At 32.7% G+C, this 21,108-nt stretch overlaps 1 protein-coding gene and 1 non-coding gene across 3 annotated transcripts; one reads left to right on the top strand and one right to left on the bottom strand.

Annotated features, from left to right (window-relative positions):
- Positions 1 to 288: 288 nt before the first annotated feature.
- On the bottom strand, positions 289 to 6,022 carry LOC116133817 (DNA-directed RNA polymerase III subunit rpc3). Of its 2 annotated transcripts, none has more exons than XM_031419499.1 (13): positions 5,888 to 6,022; positions 5,661 to 5,808; positions 5,414 to 5,532; positions 5,225 to 5,312; positions 4,612 to 4,763; positions 3,625 to 3,774; positions 3,428 to 3,532; positions 2,507 to 2,618; positions 2,198 to 2,341; positions 2,070 to 2,107; positions 1,865 to 1,957; positions 1,558 to 1,641; positions 289 to 491 (listed from the first exon to the last, which is right to left on the bottom strand). In XM_031419499.1, the coding sequence occupies exons 1-13, from the start codon at positions 5,954 to 5,956 to the stop codon at positions 315 to 317; spliced, it is 1,479 nt and encodes a 492-aa protein (XP_031275359.1). In that variant the 5' UTR covers positions 5,957 to 6,022; the 3' UTR covers positions 289 to 314. The 2 variants fall into 2 exon arrangements, with proteins under 2 accessions (XP_031275359.1, XP_031275360.1); XM_031419500.1 differs by having other exon boundaries at positions 355 to 491; positions 1,558 to 1,634.
- Positions 6,023 to 6,105: 83 nt separating this feature from the next.
- On the top strand, positions 6,106 to 6,177 carry TRNAC-GCA. Its single transcript has one exon. It is a non-coding gene; the product is annotated as a tRNA-Cys (tRNA).
- Positions 6,178 to 21,108: the final 14,931 nt, after the last annotated feature.

The raw sequence follows: 21,108 nt of genomic DNA, 5'->3' as shown, positions 1-21,108 counted from the left end.
ATCATATAACGCGAGAAAGAAACAAACAACATGGTATCTGAGGCCCCTCAGAACCTTGACCACACAGACTATTTCCTATTACTCTGACCAGGTTGGGAAACATAATAATCAGTGTATTCCAATGTGTAAAACAATGGACTGAAACCAATAATTTGCAGCAGCAGAAAACGAAATAACATAAAGAAGAAATATAGAAAAGTAGAGAAGGCCAAGTGACCTAGTTCTAAGAATCACACATTCAACATTGTCTGGATATAAACATACATGATACAAAATGGAGGCCCCATTGGACTTCAATTCTACATTAGTATTGTTTATATTGGTTTGAAGGACAAACTAACCTCTTTTTCTTGATCCAGCTCATAAGCCAATCTAAGACTCAAATTTAAGGCAGCATGGAACATCTCATCAAGGACATACTGGCACAGAATGGTCTTATTGACCTTCCACAACAAGAACTGAGATTGTCTAGCTCCAGACAGAACTAATTTCTGTAAGGACAAAATATCATTACATTGAACTTGAAGTTCATAAAGCCATAATAATTAACTAAATTGCATAAAAAGATATACACATAAAATAAGGCAGCAACTCTGAATTATATAAATCTTGTCTTCTGAACATGTAACTGTAATTAGAAGGTTCATAGTTGCTGGACTACATGAAATATGATGAGTTATATCTCTAAATTAGGGAAACAATCTTTCTAGAAGGCTCCAAAACACAAAATATGGGGACACTGCAATCTCTACATCTATGGTTCTTTCACAGTGTAGCAGCGAATTCAAATATTTGAAGCAAAAGTTTTTAGAAATGAAATATGAATCACAATTGAAAATGATAAATTATGATCATACCTTAGATGGCCAATAAAAGAGTTGCATTAAAGTAAAGGCCATAGCTACTATAGAGCGGTTTCCTACTGTTATATTCAACAAACAGTGTTTCATGTGACTTGGTTTTGTAGAAGCCCATAGATGAAACTAGTTAGAATATGCCTTAACACAGGTAATAATTTTTGTTAACAGAAGCCCATAGATGAAACTAGTTAAAGTATTCCATAACACAGGCTAATAATTTTTTATGAACAAACACTCCAACCCTAGAGTGAGTAGGATTAGATCTCAAGATCTATAGTAAAATCAGAAAAGACGTTCCAGCTAAGCTAAATTTTGCTGATTGTGATTACTAACCACAAAGGGTGATACATAACGAGCAAAAGAGATGAAGGAGATAAAAAGGATGAAATGGAACTTTTGGATGTAGTGTGTTTCTGAATTCTACAATGATGTCACCTCAAGTATTTGTTTATTGACCACTTTGGAAGACAATGGAGGAAATAGAAATTAAAAATAATAATACTTCCTTGAACTCAAAGGCAAAAACTTGTGAATTTCTTTACAAGGAAGTGACACCACCATCTGATGACCAATTATACTAATCATAATGCCAGTGTTTTGGATAACTGAATGAACCGACAGATATGGAGAATCTAACAATGTGCCTGAGAGGTGACTAATACACAATACAAACAAAAAAGCAGGAAAACATGTGTACCTCCATATGCAAGTAATCATCCTTCCACATCTTGTAAAGAATCTTTGGTGTATCCTTCTTTTCAACAAACGTGATATCTGAAATCTACAACATTATAATAAGATTAACGGAATAAATAATAGACAAGCACAATCTTGTTAAGTCAACAACTTCTTCACTGCAGCATTTGCTTCCCAAGAAGCTCATAGTTCTTGTGGCTGATTACCAGCTCGGAGTCATGTAACCTTTTCAAGATAGGGAAGTCAAACAACTCAAAGGGAAAATGAAAGTCTCTACAAGCAAGTGGCCACCAGTTAATAATCATTACCTTGTCAGTCTCAAGTAGGCAACCGGCCTTTGACAGTAACCTGAATATTCTATAAGCATCCCTCCCATATTTTTTCAGTACAACTGATTCCATCTGCCATATAAAAATGCCATTACACATCTACCTCAAACCCCAGTAATTTAATGCTTCATATATTTAAAAACAACAAATAAATAAAAGCGAAAAAGAAAAGAAAAGAAAATACCTCATCATTCTGAGCTAGTTCAATAATTTTCTCAAATTCTGTTCAAGAAATATGAATGAGTAATGGAAATATAAGAATAAATCAATCATCCAAAACAAGATTGAATGAACAAAGAAGGTATAATGTACCAACGCTATATGAACCATTGGATTCTTTCACAAGTGGTGGATGACCCAACTGAATAAGGGAAGCTTTGACATGATCAAGGGTCATATTACGACCTGCTTCACTCTTTATTACCTCTTCATAAATAGAACCCAGTGACAATGGAACTGCAAGGAAGTTGCATGACTCAATGGATCAAATTTATTTATTTGCCTGCATTCTTGTGTATATATCTCTTAAAACTAGCTTCATTGCCCCCAAAGAAATTAATACAGAAAAGAGCAACGAAGAAGAGAAGAATCATTAGTACAGTAAGAACACATTGAAGAAACCTGAATTTCTTGTTTTCACTTTCTGCTCGGCACTTCTAGTTGCCTCCAACATTGCACCTAAAACAGTGGCAGCTCCATCATCTAGGCGTACTCTCACAGTTTCGATGCAAGCCTAGAATGTCATACATGATCAGAGGCCATCCAATAGTATGCAGGAAACATATTAAAAAGTAGCAGAATAAAATTATATTTTTTATCTTGTCTAAGACTTTGACAACTTGTTAAATTAAAAAAATTAAAATAATTTCACATGAAAACCATTACCAATGCCTATAAAGCAATTAAAAAAGGGGGAAAGTCTTTTATTTGGAGCGTACTCCTTTCTGCACCACCTTGAGCCTTGCTTTTCTCATTGCAAGGGTAACAGAAACAGAGAACCCCTAAAGTTTCAAAAAGCGGTATTTTGCTTCCTTTATCAAACTTAGGTTAATGGAAATTAACTTAAAATTATCGATTATCGCCTCATATGACAGTGTTAGTGGCCTTTTTTTCCCCTGTTCAAGAAATAGAAGTGGCAGCTTTACGCTACTGAAGATTAGGTATAAACCTAGTTCATCAAAGAATAGAATAGCAGAAATATCCCCACAACAGCAAAATTATTATCACTAAAACAGTCAACTGTGGTGCAAGCCACTTTTATTTTCAAAACTTCCAGATGATAGTTAACACAGAGGTAAATTGCTACAGATTGAGCAAATTTGACGCTTTCCCAATAAATTTTAGAAAGCAATTTATTAAGATGCTTGACCACTTGATCACAAGTCTAATAATCAATAAACCATTAAGAGAGTACACAATGTTGGCATGAAGACAGTTTAAGCCTGAACATTCTCACAATAGAAGATTTAACAAGACAAAATGATAATTGTCTTGATTTCCTGCACTTAGATGTACAATTAAAAAACAAATGTGAAAACCAACCTTATGCCTAAGACGACGAATGAATTCCCCAAAATTGGCACGGTAGAGAACTGTTAGTTCATCCGCGGCCCCACATTCATCTGACTCCAGAGCATCATGCTTGCGCTATAGAATAAGAAAATCATAAGTTAAAATATGATCAAAAGTTTTCACTTTGGAAAAAAAAAAAGTGAAAACAAAAAAAGTCTATTTCCAACCTTCTCTCCAAGAGTAATGCTAGTCGAATTACTGTCATTTTTTTCCCCGTGAACATCAGAATCAGTACTTATAACTGAAAATCTCAATGCTTCCACAGGTGCTGCTGCTGCTACAGCTCGTTGTTCAATGGTTTCTGGTTCTTCAATTAACTGAGAATGGATTGAAGCAAACAATGTGAAAATGTTCATATTCTAAATACACATTCAAAATTAGATGGTACTCTTAAATAACAAGTTGTAATTAGATTGTGATACCAAAGATTCTAAAAGTCCATTTTCAGAAAATAAAGGTTCTTCTTTTTGGCCAAAAAAACAAAGGTTCATTTCCATTTATTTTAGCCTAATTCTTAATCACAAATACAAGCTCACAATCAAATCTGATCCCAACCAAGAGACAATACCAAAGCATCAGATTTTGCAAATGGATTGACATAGGAAAACAAACCTTACTATGCAACAAAATTTAAATACACATTTACAGAGTGCACTCAATCTATAAAATAAAACTCTTACAAAAATATAAATATACACTGTTCTTTTTCAATTATCATTTCATTTAATTGAGTACGTAGTATACTACGTCCTCATTTTACCAGGTTGTGCTGAAACAAAGCTCAGGGCACACACCCATTACAGAGAGATGCCTTCAAGACCATGAAGACAGTCACATCTTAGAATATGTTTAGCCCTCTTTACATATAACCTATAAAAGTTGGATCTCCAAGACAACAAGAAACCCAAATATTAGTATCAATCAAACATCAAAATATACTCAGGCCTGTTTCCCAGCTTCTGTGACAGACTAGATTCCCACTATTAGAATTTTTGATAAGATTATTAGCTCTATCGTCATAGTTAAGACAGGAAAAATGCGCTTTGAACTGCAATCAGCAAGAACATACGCAGATATACATATTGATTGACAGTTTGTCTTGCTCCAAAGCAAGAATACCGAAACTTATGAATTTGACATGAATATGCAAATACCTTAGAGGACTTAGAACCTCGCTTCCTTGTAGGAGTTTCTTCTTCTGTTGCTGCCATAAGAAGTGGTTCAGGGGCTGGGCAGCGCTCAACGTAATGAGCAGTTGCAAGATTAAAAAGAGATTCTCGAACAGAATCCAGAACCACAGATGTTCCTGGAAGAATATAATCTGTACATTAACTGAAAATGGATTGGTTTGGTTTAGGAAAATTTAATAACCAGAATTAAACTCTTTGGGAACCTAGATTTCTCTGCCGCACTACTCATGTTACTTTATACGTGAAAGCACCTTAAGCTATTCAATCCATGCAGTATATTTCACTGTGCAACAATCTATATTTTAACACATGCCTACATAGGGATGACCATAAAAAAGCCTTACACAAATAAAATGGCAACAATACAGGAAATTGAGCGCCATGTACAAACTTAGAGACTTATTTGATTGAAGTCACTTTTGGGCACACTATCATAAATTTGATCCAATGTTGATTATGTCATACATGATACATGTTTAAAGAGTAACTGAGGAGACAAGAAAAGTACCCTTAATTATTGAAATACTATGATAATGAGAAAAGAATAAGGAAAACGCAAAAAGATAAAATGACTTGCCTTCTTTTTCGCTTGATTTAGCTCTATCAAACATTTGTTTCAGTGTAAGCCTACCATGTTCAAGCAACCCCTGAAGAAGCTCTACACACTGTAAAACCAAGGTCAACAAAGAACAAAAGTAAAAATTCACCCCACACTAGATATCGTTACTAAAAATCAAAATTTCAAAGCAAGATTAAAACAACTAACTTGTTTATCAAATTCCTGGGATGCAATTGTCAAAAACTTGGCAAACCTCACGCGATGAAGAATATTATCAAACAATGCCACATACTGTGTATTAAGCCTCGGCTCATCTCCAAAACCACCTACACATACAAAATATTTAAAACAATCCAGACACAATCACCTTGCCTTTCAATAATGTGAAATTCAAAACTAACCAAATACACGTTTAGAAAAGTTTTAAGAATAGCAACGAGGAGAAAATGAAAACCTGATTGTTCGGTAATGAAAGCTTGAACGCAATTCTGCTGGATTAAGACGAGTAAAGAGTTCTTGACTTGTTCATCGGAGAGTTCAGTATATCGCTTTATATTTTGTCTGTTTAGGGGCCCTCGACGGAGAAGACATTCACACACTTTCTGTAAACATTAGTAAAATGATTCAAAATCGAATGGTAATCAGGGCATATATAAATTAAAAAAAGGAAGAGAGCGATACAGCGACTCGATCGCCGAAGTGATTGGTGATGATATGGACGGCGAACTTGGTGCCGTGTTGAGTCACCATCGTTACTTCGTTTGGTTACTCTTCACTGTGATGAGAAAAGAGAAAGTGAGCAGCAAAAATCTGGGGGCGGGAAGAGTCACTACTGGGAAACAGGTAGGGTAAGTTATAGTAATTATATTATTATATAATTTGTCGCTACTAGCCAGTAGGGGTCCATAGCTCAGTGGTAGAGCAATTGACTGCAGATCAATAGGTCACCGGTTCGAACCCGGTTGGGCCCTTAAATTCATTTAAATTTTTCTTTTAAACCTTTAAAGTATATCAAACCCTTTTATTTGCTACAATTTTTTTTTTTTTTTTTTTAAATATTATCTACTCCACCATTGGATGGTGATTTCATCTTTAAGCAAAATTGGCATTTACCTTTAAATTAAATTAAGAAATGAATAGTTTACAATGTTAGCATACACAAAATGTGATAACCATGATCGCATGGAGTGGGCTAGCTAGTACCTAGATTGAAGGGCTTTTGTGGGTTGCAGTTGGGATTTGGACTTATTTCAGGATTGGTAGCATGGACCAGGCACTTGCATTAGTAGTGATTATTGCTACAATTTTAAGTTGGGAATGATAACCAGGGGCATTCAAAATCGGTTAACTGATTTTTGAATCAAACTGATTTTTCAGTTTAGGAATTTTCTTGAACCGAAACTGAATCAATTAAGAGAAAAACCCGTTAGTAAAAATCGGTTAATCAGTTTTAACCGGTTTCAATTTAATATTTTTATAATAAATCAGATGTTTTTATTTTTTATTTTAATTTAATAGTTTTATAATAAACCGGTTAGTAAATTAGTTTTTATATTCTCCTAAACCGGTAACCGAACCGAAAATTCAGTTTTTTATTTTAAACTGCAACCGAACCGATTTTTCAGATAACTAAAAAACCGATTCGGTTCGATTTTTGCATTTTTTTTAACACCGCTAATGATAACTTAGTTTAGGCTTGGTAGCATGGACATGAAAGTTGAAACATAACATTATATTAATAAATTCAAATACATATAACTTTCATCTAAATTTGGGAAAACTTTTACAAGTTTACAGAGTATTTTAAGACTTTAAATTGTCCATTTGATACAAATCAAAATTATCAATTTGATTTGACAGATTTCTTTTATTATTATTGAATTTGGTATTTTATATAATAATAATAATATTATTATTATTACTTCATCCTTATGATGTTTATGGTTTTGACTGTAAATTGTTAATCATCTACGAAATGGAGATAATTATTACATAATTAAGTCATAATTTAAGCACATGAACCTAGAGCGAAAAGCAAAAGGCTATCAGCAAAGCCGTGCATAGTTCACTTGAGGTTTTAATGATCTTATGACATTTGTGTATTTTTATTTACGTATAGTTTAGATCTATATGTCTAGTATATTCTTATTCTGGAATTATCAATCACAAGCTTTTAAAAACTCAGATTTGAACTCAAATCAGAAGAGGATCCTGATCTTGTAGTTTGCAGTCAACTTTATTGACGTGTTCGTGTGTGATTCATACACAACATTATATAGCTAGGTGTTGAGAATTTGAAGAGGAAAGACAAGGTATAGGTGCTCATGTGATCGCATGAGATGGATATTTTTCTTCTTTATAATAAACAGAAATGGAGACATAATATCCTCACTAGCACGTGAAAAGAAAGTAAAGTAAGTGGGAATTGGAAAACATAGTGAAAAGGTGGAAGAAAATAATAGAAAGTAAAATGGAATTGAGTCGTAAAGAGGGAGAGCATAAAGACCCCACAAGCATCGAATCCAGGAAACATATTGATGTAAATGGATCGCCATCTCGTCAAAGAGATAATGCTCGTGTGTGTGTGTGTGATTCGGTCTTGGTAGGTTTCACATTAACTCCCAACACGTCACATAAGCATGCTTCTGTATATTTACAGTTCCATGCCAATGACTTCTATCATCATCACACATTTAATGACAGACACTATCAAGCCATTAATGGATTATTCTATCTAATGATCCAGTTACTATGCAACACATTTTAATGTGGTGACTAGGCTTTTTTCACCTTTCTTTTCACTTTTCCTTTATGCCAATCCAGTTCTTATGTCTATTCCACAATGATATTTTCATAATGAGTTTCTAATACAATTTTTTTTTTTTTTTTTATCATCCAGAGTGTCTAAACCAACTTGTACATATCTTAATTAATCTTTCAAAGTTCTGAAACTACCGATCGGATAAGAGTTCCAATATTATTTCTAATTTGTCGAAGTAATGGATATATTGATTAGTAAATGTTGAGAATTCCCACCGATTATCAATCAGACGATGGCAAGTAAAAGCTAATTGGGAATTGACTAGCTAGGAACGTTTCTCTCAAGAATTAATTAAAATGGTGAATTACGTAGACGTACGTTACACAAAAAGCTTCTTTGTGGGTATAATTTGTTGTTTGATTGCAACTCTTAATGGTATTAAGTCCAAGTAAAGTATATAAATTCAGTGGAGAATCTTTCTATGAACATAATTATCTGGATATGAAGATAAGATGGTAATCAAAGAAGAGAATAGAATTATAATTAAGGTCATTTTCAGTAATGGACATAAGTGCTGAGTTTCTTCCTAGCACCATTAATTAGTTGTTTGATTGCAACTCTTACCTGTCTTAAAACCAAAATAACTCTCTCTTTATCTTCTCTGACCTTATTACTAACTTACCCTTGTACGTAATTGCTGAGCCTAAAACTTTAATTACTTCTGAATCAATCTTTCCTTTAATAAATGAGAAAAAGAAATCTTGGGAATCCCATACAAATGAAGGTTGTTCCAACTCAATTTTCCATCTAATTTTGGGTTTAATTCAGGTCAGTTTCACGTAACCTCAACTAATCTGAAATCCATTTAATACCTTATAAATTCTCGAATAACCTCTGGTACCCTAAAAACTTGTTACTAGCCACAAGTCTAGAGGTTATGTCAATGTGAATCTAGCCATTTCAATAAACACTTTTAATAGCAATTATTTTTATAATAGCGATAATATAGTTCAGCATTAGCAATTGGAGCTAAAAAGAAGTCATAAATATCTGTTGAATACGTTTTCATTTAATGGCAATATATCATCACAATTTTTCACTGGGCATGATAACAGTGAAGAGAACTAGAAGTTTTTTTTTTTTTTTTTTTTTTTTTGTCTCTGGTATTATAGATAAAAATCCCTACCCTAAATAAGTTGAATCTTTTGGAGGCTAAATCTGAATGGAGATAGTTTGTAATTTCACTGAAAGAGAGAGTATTGAGGCTGCCTAACTTGCAGCCACACCGAGGTGCGTGACAAATAACGTGAACAGTGTATAGCCAGCCAAAAACACCTCACCTTTCTCTATCTCTTGTCTCTATAAATCAACAAACTTGTTAAGCCCGCCCCCTTCCTCAAACTTTCCTCTCTTCCAACTAAACCTCTTTCTTTATTTCAACTGTTCTTCTGCAACAATTCTCTTCAATTAATTCATCTTTGCTTTATATATATAGTTCTTATTGCAGGTGGAGATTTCCAAAGGGCCGCATTGATCTAATGTACTTCTGCGTTAATTTGTTTATTGATTAGATCATGCGATCCCTTAGGAATTTCCCATCAATAGCTCTAAATTCATGCGTTCTGATCTCTTCCAGGTATGCTTTCGGATTCATATTTTCCCATTAAAATTGCCTGGAATATAATGTTTATATATACTTTCTTTCTCCTGTGAACTATATATATATATATATATTTATCTTCCCTCTCTCTGATTTACATATTGTAAGATTAGATTATGTCTGATATAATTAGAATGAAACAGATGCATATATATTACCAGGAGTACTATACTTAGCATGTAAGTAAGTAATTTTATGAAAGATTATACCATAGTCGTTGAGAAAGAGAAATATCCCTTTTCTATCGTAAGAGTAGTTGCTCACCCACTGAATCTGTTCAAAATTTTGTATTATCCTTGATGTTTTGTTACCAGATTGCTATCCTTTGAGTCAGTGAGTATTTGACCACTGTTACTTTGTCCACATTCCAAAAGATAATATTCTAGCTTTTAAAATGATTCCCACTTCTCCTTTCGTATACACCGTGGTAAATTGATCTTTTTTTCCAGTTTTATTCTGATCTTTTAAGTATCTGAAATCTGGAAAAAGTTTATTAAAAATAGAGTACTTAAGATGATTTTCCAACTGAAACCTTGGCTATTTAGGACTCTAAGCTCGACTCAACAATCTCCCCACTTGAACGAGACCCTGATGATATATAGCAATTCCAACCTTCTTAACCAAAACAATATTGTTTTTGGATCAAATACTTATCTATGGAATAGATTGAATGACGAGATTCTCATAGTTTATGATAATGAATGAGATTATTGCTTGATTGGAGGTTTAACTAGTTTAGGTTATATAATAAAGCACCCAAGAATAAATAAAACCGTGTGAATTGAGCCAATACAAAACAACATACACAGGATTGGTGGTGCTTCTTTTGAAACTGCAGACATTTCATGGAGCGCCTTCATTGAATATCCTTATTCATTTATCAATTTTTTCTTTTCTGAAATATATTATTTATGTTTAAGGCCTCAAGAGCATATTCAATTGATTAATCTCTCTTTCTCCATGTCTACTCAGACTTTTAAAATGTTGTCGTGTATAACTATTTTTGTCCTTCAGCTGAATCGAGTCGACTGCTATAGATATTTTGGGTTATAACAAAGACTTACTGCAAGAAAAATCTTCCAAAACCCTAAAAGATATTCTTAGACGAACTCTCTGGCAAAATCAAAATACAAACGTCCTTAAGGACAAACCTCTGAGTCGCAATCATGCTGTCAGATTTTTAATTTTTATTCCAGTGACCAGATGAATTTACCTGTACTCGTGGCCACTGCCATGGAAACTTCAAAACATATCGCCAAAAAAGATTCTAATACTGTTTCGCAATAGTAGAAATGTTAGACCTAGTATCAATCACTGTTATATTAATAGTTTCATGTTTGTCTGCGACTACTTTCAGTATTCAAAATCGGAAGCAACCTTTAATTATTGATTGCATTTGTGTTTGTTTATATACAGATGATATAAAATTTTTGGTTATAACAAATTACACTTTATAGGTAAGTTTCTGAATTAATCACCCTGAACCCATAATAGTTTACCCAGTTGCAAATGTATTCCTAAACAGCTAAATCCTCATTTTAATTTTTTTTTCTTTTTTTAGTAATATATACTTATAGAAATTTTACAAAGTCTTCATACAAGTGACGTGTAAAAAATAAATGAAAAAATGAATTTATAATTTAACTTTTTGTTTCACTCTTCCATTCATTTTTGCCACCTCACTTTATATGTAAATCTTTGTAAGATTTCTTTGTAAATAAGTATTATGTTTTTTTTTTTTTTTCTTCACCTTCTATATATCTGTATTTTTTACTTATAAGTTTAACCCAAAATGGACAATTTAATAGATATGAGTGTACTCTGACATATTTTGCAAGTCAAGAAAAATCAAAGGTGCAACATAAATTTGCAATAAATGATGCCGAATTGCTATGTTCAGGTGTTTGAGTGTATTGAGGTCTTTTTTTTCTTTCACTTCTGATAAAGCTCACGATGCAAGGAAAATTATTGTTAATAAGAAACAAAAGTAAACACCTTTTGTTTTTAGGGGAGGGACGAGGAACATTATAAATTTTACTCTTTTTTTTTTTTTTTTTTTTTTTTTTGAGTAAATCCAATAATTGTCTCTCTTGCGACTTGAACACAAGACTTCTGGATATAGTTAATCCATGATTAAAGATTTTATCATTCAACAAAGGAAGAGTTAACTTTACTTTCAAGACATCATCATAGAATAATTACAGTAAAAAAATTATAGCCAATAAACATGATTGACAAAGATAAATAATTATGAAAAATAGATTTGGACGACCCCACTGTTATCATGGGATAAGAGAAAATTCATATAAGAAGGTGGACACTCAGCACATGAAATTCGAACAATTTGAGATATTACAACTAAATGATTTACAATATAATTACTTTTGGCCTAAAATATGATGCATATATTGAACTTTAATACTTTAAGTTCAAATTTTAATCTTAGCTAAATAATGATCGTTATCAAGAAACAGTTAAATAAACTAATTAAGGTTTAGTTTGGGATTGTTGTAACTTGTCTCATATTCACTTATAGACAAACTTTTGAAATAATCAACTTTAAATAAAATCTATAAGGTTTTGTTTTAATAATTTTGAAAGGGTTATTATCCGCACCTCCCCAAAGGTTTCAGTTTTAGCAGCTCGTACCCCAAAGGTATGAAAAGTTAGCCCTGACCTCCCTCCACATTTGGAGAATTCTTCAATACCTCCATTCATTGGCCTTAACTGATAAATCTCTTCCGTTTGGTTTATTTCATTTAATTTTATGAGATGATTAACATCAAACACAACCATTTGTGTTCTAAAATTATTAGAAACACCGCCGCCCTTAGAGATATATTAAGGCTCCATTCAATTTTAAAATTGGCCTCGTTTGGATTGAGGGATTTTAAAATCCATGTATTGATTTAAATACAGAATCCATGGATTGTTGAATTTGTTGGATTGGCCTGAATCCTATATTGCTTGAATGAAGTTGCAAAGGGACTCTCCCTTTAAATAACTAATAGATTGAGTTTTAAAGTATCTTAAATGTGTAAAATAGACACCAAAAGAATAGTCCTTGTGGGCTGTTATTAGAGTGTAATTGGCTTTTTGAATAGTGAGGAGTTTGCAATTTTTCCTTCTAAAAATTGCATAGTTATAACTTTTTGGTGAATTATTTGATGTATATGTGGACGTAGGCTAAATTGATTGGGCCAAACCACTTTAAAATTCTTGTGTTTGGTTTGCTTTTTTTTTAGTTGCTTGCTTAATTTTGCATTTGAGTTGTGGGTATCCTCTTTAACAAGTGGTATCAGAGCCAGGTTGTGATCTGAGAGAAGGCAAGCTCGGAGGAGGTTAGATTTAAGAGTAGATCAGCGACTATCAAGCATTTCAAATTTTCTGGAGGTATGTCTAAGTTTAAGGTTCTTTTAATTGATGAATAAATTAATTTTTGTTAGGCAAAGTACGATACAAGACCTTTTGGTACAACAAGGTCTGATCAGACATTAAAAGAGAGTAGCCAGAGAGATTGTCTGATAGAGAATGGAATAGAATTCAGAGAAAAGTTGTCAGTACAATCAGATTGGCTTTAGCCCAAAGATAAAGTACAGTGTGTTGACTGAGTCTTCACCAAAGGTTTGTGGGAAAAATTGGAGGGTTTTTATGCCAAAATCGTTGACAACACTGTGTTTGAAGATGGTCTGTACTCTTTAAAGATGGATGAAGGTACGAGTCTCCATGATCATTTAAATGAACTTAATAAGCTAGTATCCTCGATTGTTGGCTATTTCTGATGAGTTAAAGGATGAAGAAAATGCATTGATATTGTTGTCATCTTTGCCTAAATATTATAGACCTTTAATTCAAACTTTGTTGGTTGGCAGATCTACTTTAAAATTAGATGATGTGATTGCCTTGCTGCATGAGAATGAAAGGTTTATGAGATCAGAGAACTCATCACTTAGAGGAGATCTACTAGTTACAGAAGGTTATAATCTAGGGAGGACTCAAGAGAGAAGTGATAATTCAAAAGTCAGAGATTACAGTAATAAGGAGTGTTATTATTGTGGAAGGAAGGGACATATCCAACTACGCTGCAAGAAATTAAGGGAGGATATGCTTGCTTTCAATTAGGCTCAACAAATGAAGGATTCGAAGGATGATGCTTGGGTTCCTAATAATGAAGGTGAATTTTTAGTAATATGTCAAGATGAAACTCAAACTTCAAAAGGTTAAAAAGGTTGGGTTTTAGATTCTGCTACATTTATGCATGTTTGTAATGATAAAGATTGTTTTGTTGAATTAAAGAAAGATGAAAATTATGAAAACATTGCTGCCAGTAATAATGAGAAAGTGAAGATTAAAGGCGTTGGTAGCATTCGTCTCAAGCTTCACAATGGTGTTGTCAAGAAGCTTTGTCATGTGAGGTATGTGCCGAGTTGTAGTCACAATTTGATTTCTTTGGGTGAGTTGGCTTCTCCAGGAAATAAATACCTACATTGGTCAAAGAGATGGATGCAAAGTGTATAAAGACGATGTTCTGATTTTGCAAGGCAAAATGAATGAAAAACAACTATATTTGCTTGATGAAGGTGTGTATCTTAAGAAATCAAGAAATAAAGTTGTTTAAGTTCTTGTTGTGAAAGAAAAAAAGATTGTCAATCAAGTAACATTTTCAGATGCTAATATGATGTTTGGGGATTCAAGTCAAGGGAGGAATTGTTGGGATTGTGCCTTGAATCCCATATTGCTTGGGAATGAGAGTTGCAAAGGGACTCTCTCCTTTAAATAGACTAGTAGATTGGGCTTTTAAAGTATCTCAAAAAGTGTAAATTATACATCAAAAGAATAGTCATTGTGGGCTGTTATTAAATGTGTAATTGGACCTTTTGGGATAGTGTAAAGAGTTTACAATTTTTCTCTTCTATAAATTGCATAGTTGTAAGTTTTTGCTTAATGGATTGTTTGAGTGGATAGTGGATGTAGGCTAAATTGATTGGGCTGAACCACTTTAAAATTCTTGTGTTTGGTTTGCTTTATTTTTAGTTGCATGCTTTAATTTTGCATTTGAGTTGTAGGTATCCTTTTTCAACGGATACAAATTTCCATGCAATTATATTTGGTTAGATGAATACAATCCATAAATTTGATAAATAATTTCCAACTTTACCCTTAATATCCAAAACCAACAAAAATTCAATTTTCATCTAATTAAATACAAGTTAAACTATATTTAATAGAGAAGTCCAATTATAATAAATGCTTTTTGTGATTTGGTAAAATAAAAAAAGAGAATTCCAAGTTAATATAATATATTATCAATTATCTTCATTCATGATAACTTCAATAGTTGAATAATTTCATATTAAAATATATAACATAATCATACTTATATAGAAAATTAGTGTCAATATAATACACTAACACCATATCCAAAAACATACGAAATTTGCTAGAACATTAGCAAGTTTCGTCATTGTATATTAGTGTCACAAAGCACTAAGCATTACAAAATAATCAGTAGCAAAAAAGCATAATCAGTTGATAGTCATGCATTTAGAATCAAAAGAGCCAAAACATTTGTCTTCTTCGCTTCATCATTTAAGCTGAAAAAGAAATCAATTTCAAATAGGCATTTGACTATCTTTCTTGCCACAACCAATCTTTGAATTTCATAAATGTCATTAATCTTTTTCAGCTCCTCATATATCTTCATCCTTCTCATAGCTGCATCTTGTTCATGTTGAAAACAATCAGCAAGGATAAAAAAGCATTTTGCAAATAAGAAATTGAAAGTAATTAACTAAAGGAATGGAAACTTACAGGTAGATTATTTATTTAATATGTTCTGAAGATGCTAATAATGTAAAGGTGAAGAGCTCAAAAAGAGAGAACGACAAATATATTTCTTTTAATTAGGGTAAAGGGTCATTACTGGAATATTAAATTATTAACAAGGATAGTATTATAAAATTAAAATATTAACAAAATCCCTCATTTTGTTAAAACGGATGGATATGGCAAAATCTTACCTATCAGGTGGGATTTTAAAATCCTAAGAAATGAAGGATTCTAGAGGGTGGTGGATTTTCCAAAATCCATCGATTTCAACTTCTTCTTTTTTAAACCAAACGAAATATTTTACCAAATCCATGAATTTAACGAAATCATTCATTTAGAATCTTTTAGAATCTTTCAATCCAAACGAGGCATATAAATCTATTTTATCCCTTCACATCAACTACCAACTTAAAAAATATTTTTTTTATTCCTCCTTATATTATTGTTTTTATAAAACAATAAAATGGTAGAATAGCTTCCACATAATTTATTATTCATTTATGATTTTATTTTAATTATTTTTTAAGGAAAATACTTAATTTTACCAAAATTCATTTTCTTAATTNTGGGCTAATTAAGAAATAAGAATAATTTCTATTTCATCCCTAATTAATCATGAAAATATAACATTTCCTGTGGGTAAAATGATTACATTAATATGATTAACCACAAAACGATGTTATTAACCTTAATATGATCATAAATAATATTACTTAATGTATATATTATCATAATTTAGATGTTGCGGCTACTCTAAATTAATCAAATATATACGATCATAAAACATCAAATAATTTATAACATGAATTATATAATATAACACAAATCAATACAATAATAACACATTATTTATGCATAACAAAGCAATATATGACATAAAAAACCATCATACAAGCTGTCACCAACTTCCACATGCCTCCGTGACTAAACCACGTGTCCCCACGCTCCTTCACGCGCCGCCAGAAAGCAGCACACATTCCCACGCGCCTAAGCACAGATCCTCACGCGCCTGACGCAAGCAAAAGCTCTCTCACACGCCAACATGCACCGGGCCTGGACATGGGTCGGTTTGACCCATTTGACCCGATCGGGTTGACCCGGTTTGGTCCATTGGACCAATCTGAACCACTTGACCGGTCTGACCGTTGACCGGGTCGGGTTGACCTATCGGGTTTTAGACTGGTTTGATTGGGTCGTTTGACCTGTTTTGATTGTTGCCTTTGATCGGGTCAATTTGACCCATTTATCCTATTAGGTCGGTTATTCTTGACCTGTTTCTGCAAACTTTTACCCAGTTTTTTGCAGATTTTAATAGCCTGTTTCTGGCCATTTTTCTAGCATTTTAAAGGGGAAACTTGAATGTGGACATATAACCTATATCGGTGACATCCCAAATGACAATTTCGTCCTAAATCGATGCCGTAAATGGCTTCCGAAAACACTAAAATAATAATTTCTAACCAAAATTTTAAATTAGCATAACTTTGCATCCAGAACTCCATTTTTGACAAATAATATACCGTTGAAAAGCTTTTTCAACAAGGATTCCAATGACATCAAAATCAAAAATAGATTCTATTTATAATAAAAGTTATGCTTGATTTACAGTACGGGTTTTAATGAAAAAATCTCAATTTTATGCAATATTTTTTAGATTTGCAACAAACATTTTCATGCTAGGCAGAGATTCAAACAATGCTCTGATACCAAATCTAAAATACATTCATATTCCAATATTCATATAAAAGTTGATAATACAATCAGTTTCAACATAAAATCTCCATGGAATATATGCGGAAGTAAATGACAAACCCCCAGCCATAGCAATTGTTGTTTAATCTTCTTGCTCCTTCAAAATACAAGATCTTCCACTGACTGCAATTTTAGAGTGATGGTTTTGAATCTAAAAAAAAAAAAAAAATTGCGTCTAATGGGGACCTGTAAAGTCTCCTTTTAATACGCAGTTGTCTTTCCATCAAAGACAACTACCCAAGAGAAGAGACACAACCGTATGACCACATCAGTCCACATCAGCATAAAAGTGTAGGACCATAATGTAATTATATTAAAAGTGTAGGACCATAATGCGAAAATTCTAACACTTTTAACACAACATAAAGCTCCATATAAAAGGCATTCTGTATCCAAAAGAAATAGCAAACTAAGAAATGAGTTCAAGAAATCTCCAAGAATGGCACTACACGCCATTAAGGACGGAGTTTTGTGGACGCACATAAATTGTTAGAATTTATTTAGAAATACGTAATTTTCCTCTCTAAATATTAAAGCTTTTTTTTGGCCCCCTTAGTTGGTGAACTTAACACTTTAACCCTTGTAAATGCAATTTCCTAAAATTGCCTACAAAATTTAAATAGGAAATGATCAATTTAGTCCCTACAAATTTTATTTTATTTTTTGGCTTCCATGGTTTTTAGCTTAACACTTTGGCCCCCAATATGTAGCTTTCTAGTTTTTGTGTGGCCACCTCATTCATCGAAATTTACATTTTAACTTCAGAATAAATTTCCTAACTTTGCCCCTGCATGCAATGTAGCCTACATTTCCTCTCACATTATCTTGGCAGCTCGCTTTAAGTGATCTCCTTAAAAAGGGGTATGGAAATGGAATGAAAGATAAAACAATAATCAGTAACTAAAAAGGGGTGTTTATTGTTATAAATGGTGGCTTAGCCACCAGTGTCAACGTGAGTGATTAACACATGTTTTTACTCTTTGGCTTGCTCTTATTGGATATTGGGGAGGGAGGCTGGTCATGAGTGCCTATAAATACAACATTTCTCCTCGTATTTGTACACAACTCAATTGAGAGAAATATTCTCATTTCAGCTCTTATTATTCAGCTTTTTTTCTTTTTTATCAATCCCTATTAATTATTTTATTGTAATTACACCACTAAAATTATTACATTTATCAATTAATGTCGAAATTTTGGTATTTACTTTCTTGTAATGAAAAATTATAGGGCATGTTTGACACTAAATAATAAAATACAGTGTATGGTAACAAAACTGTATTGTATTAAATAATACCAAGTTTAAAATAATGTAATATATTCTAAATTACATAATATGCTTACTAAAGCCATGTTAGTAGTTAAAATAACTTTGCTTAGCAATAATATTAAACAAATAAACACTGTCAATTAACTTTAATATTTATAATATTNGGTGTAATTTATATGTAATAAGTATAATTGTATTCGTATATTTATTTAATTAGGTTATTCTAAAAATTTAACTTTTTCTATTTTAAATTTTTTTATATGTAAAATAATAGAAACTCCCCCATTATTTACATTTCACAAATATTTTATTATAGTCCAGGTTCCAAAATAGGTTCCAAAAACAGGTTTCAAAACAGGTTCCAAAGAAGGTTCCAAATAGGTTCCAAATAGGTTCCAAAACAGGTTCCAAACAGGTTCCAAAATAGGTTCCAAACAGGTTCCAAAACAGGTTCCAAACCGGATACCGCCTACAGGTTTTAAACAGGGTACCCTTTTTACAGGTTCCAGTTCCGGTTCCTCCACATGCAAGAACCGGAACCGCACAGTAGCGGTTCCAAAAAATTGGAACCGGAACCTACTTGCACAGTGCAGGTTCTGGGTAGGTTCCGGTTCTTACCCCCGGTTCCGGTTCTACCCACTACCCGTGCTCACCCCTAGGAGGTATAGATAATTCTTCAAATGTGAAAGGAGGTCAAGGTACTAACTGACTAAAACTGAAAAATCAGGGGAGGTGTGGAATAATAATCCTTTTTAAAATTACTTTTGCTTTTAAAAAAAGAAGAAGTGATTTTAGCATGTGTAAACTTACAAAAATAATTTTATAATTAATAAGTTCTTTTAGTTTTTAGAATATATATAAATAACAATATTTCAAAATAAAAAGGTTAAAACATAAGAAAAAAATAATTAAATCTTGGGCAGCTATATGTCGGCTAGAAACCACTATCGGTGACTGGTGGAGTAGTCGGATGCACGTCTAACGACACCACCGGCACCATCATGATCACCAAGAGGCAATCTAACTAGTCATGTCAACACATTAGCCGTCAACTGTTAAGTTTTGTAGCAGGAAGCTAGCAAAGTTTCGACCGAACTTCGTAAACTTCTTGCTCAAACTATGCCAGTGACACCTTATAAGTTGGTACAATCATGTAGGTCGCCTCTTGACAATCTTGATGGTGCCAGTGGCCGACAACTTCATTAGTCATTGACAACGGTTTTCGGCCAGCTACTCTGTCGACCAGGATTTTAGGTTTCCAACATTCTAAATTTTTTAATTCAATTAAGATTTTTAATTTTAATTTTTATTATATTAAAAATGATTCATAGAAAAAATAAAATAAAATTTAAGTTAATCTTGTTTTTTTGTAATCTAAAAGCTACAAAACCTACTTTGAGAATCTTATTATAAAACAAATTATTTCATAATCAACTTGTTGTATAATCACTTTTCAATTTAATTTATTAAACACTTTTTAGATTATAGATTATGAAATAAGTGATTATAAAAAAAGCTACAATAACCCCAAAGTGACCCTAAATCACATTCCAACCAAAATGTTTATATAGTCTTTTGTAAAATACATTCATATTCCAATATTCATACAAAAGTTGATAATACAATCAATTTCAACATAAAATCTCCATGAAATATATGCGAAAGTAAATGACAAACCTCCAGCCATAGCAATTGTTTTTAATCTTCTTGCTCCTTCAAAATACAGGATCTTCCACTGACTGCAATTTTAGAGTGATGGTTTTGAATCTAAAAAAAAAAAAAATGTGTCTAATGGGGACCTGTAAAGTCTCCTTTTAATACGCAGTTGTCTTTCCATCAAAGACAACTGCCCAAGAGAAGAGACACAACCGTATGACCACATCAGTCCACATCAGCATAAAAGTGTAGGACCATAATGTAATTATATTAAAAGTGTACCCATATATGCAAAAAGTCTACATTCTCCCACTTGGTCCAAACTTTTATCATATAATCCAGAATACAAGAGATGTATATGCGGTATGTTCAATTAGAAAGAGGAAAAATTACATGAATCATAGCGATAAGTCCTTTAAAACAAGTATTACCTTCCGTATTACAATGCAATTTTTCTCTTCTAAATAACGCTTAAATGTGAATACACTTTATGAACAAAACTCAAATGTTTATTCCAGGTCCTCTAGAATGTTTGTTTGTCTCCAACCAAAAGTATACAACTTTAAATAGAACAAAACGAAATTACAAGTTTCAGACAATGAAAGTATTACCTCTCATAGTGACAAGGGACAAGTCCCATTTGAACAACCATGATCCTTGAACGTCTTTGGTGGCATACCTTTGTAGAGGATCAGCAATCATCTGCGGTATGTATGTGTTCAATGAGCACTTCTTTGGCTTTAACGTGCTCCTTATTGCTAAGTACTTAATATCGATGGTTTACTGACTTCCACCTTATTATTTTTAGCAAAGAATACAGCAGCTGAATTGTCACAATATAGATTTATTGCCTAGAGATAGACTCAACAACTCCAAGCCCAGAAATGAAACTTCAACAAATACCTGGGTAGTGCACAAAACAGGAAACAAACTCAGCTTCCATGGTAGAAGTGGCAATAAAGATTGTTTGGCAT

This window comes from Pistacia vera, unplaced genomic scaffold (assembly GCF_008641045.1).
Source record: "Pistacia vera cultivar Batoury unplaced genomic scaffold, PisVer_v2 Contig276, whole genome shotgun sequence".
NCBI classification, from domain to species: Eukaryota; Viridiplantae; Streptophyta; class Magnoliopsida; order Sapindales; family Anacardiaceae; genus Pistacia; species Pistacia vera.
Note: the sequence above shows the minus strand (reverse complement) of the source record. Positions and strands in the feature narration are given on the sequence as shown.

What these genes read in the sequence shown, in the direction of transcription:
- LOC116133817 (XM_031419499.1), bottom strand. Translation starts at nt 5,956, where the DNA reads ATGGTGACTCAACACGGCACCAAGTTCGCCGTCCATATCATCACCAAT. An exon ending in TTTCATTACCGAACAATCAG is followed by an intron (nt 5,533 to 5,660) that starts GTTTTCATTTTC and finishes TTGTATGTGTAG; the next exon opens with GTGGTTTTGGAGATGAGCCG. An exon ending in TAAATCAAGCGAAAAAGAAG is followed by an intron (nt 4,764 to 5,224) that starts GCAAGTCATTTT and finishes ATATTCTTCCAG; the next exon opens with GAACATCTGTGGTTCTGGAT.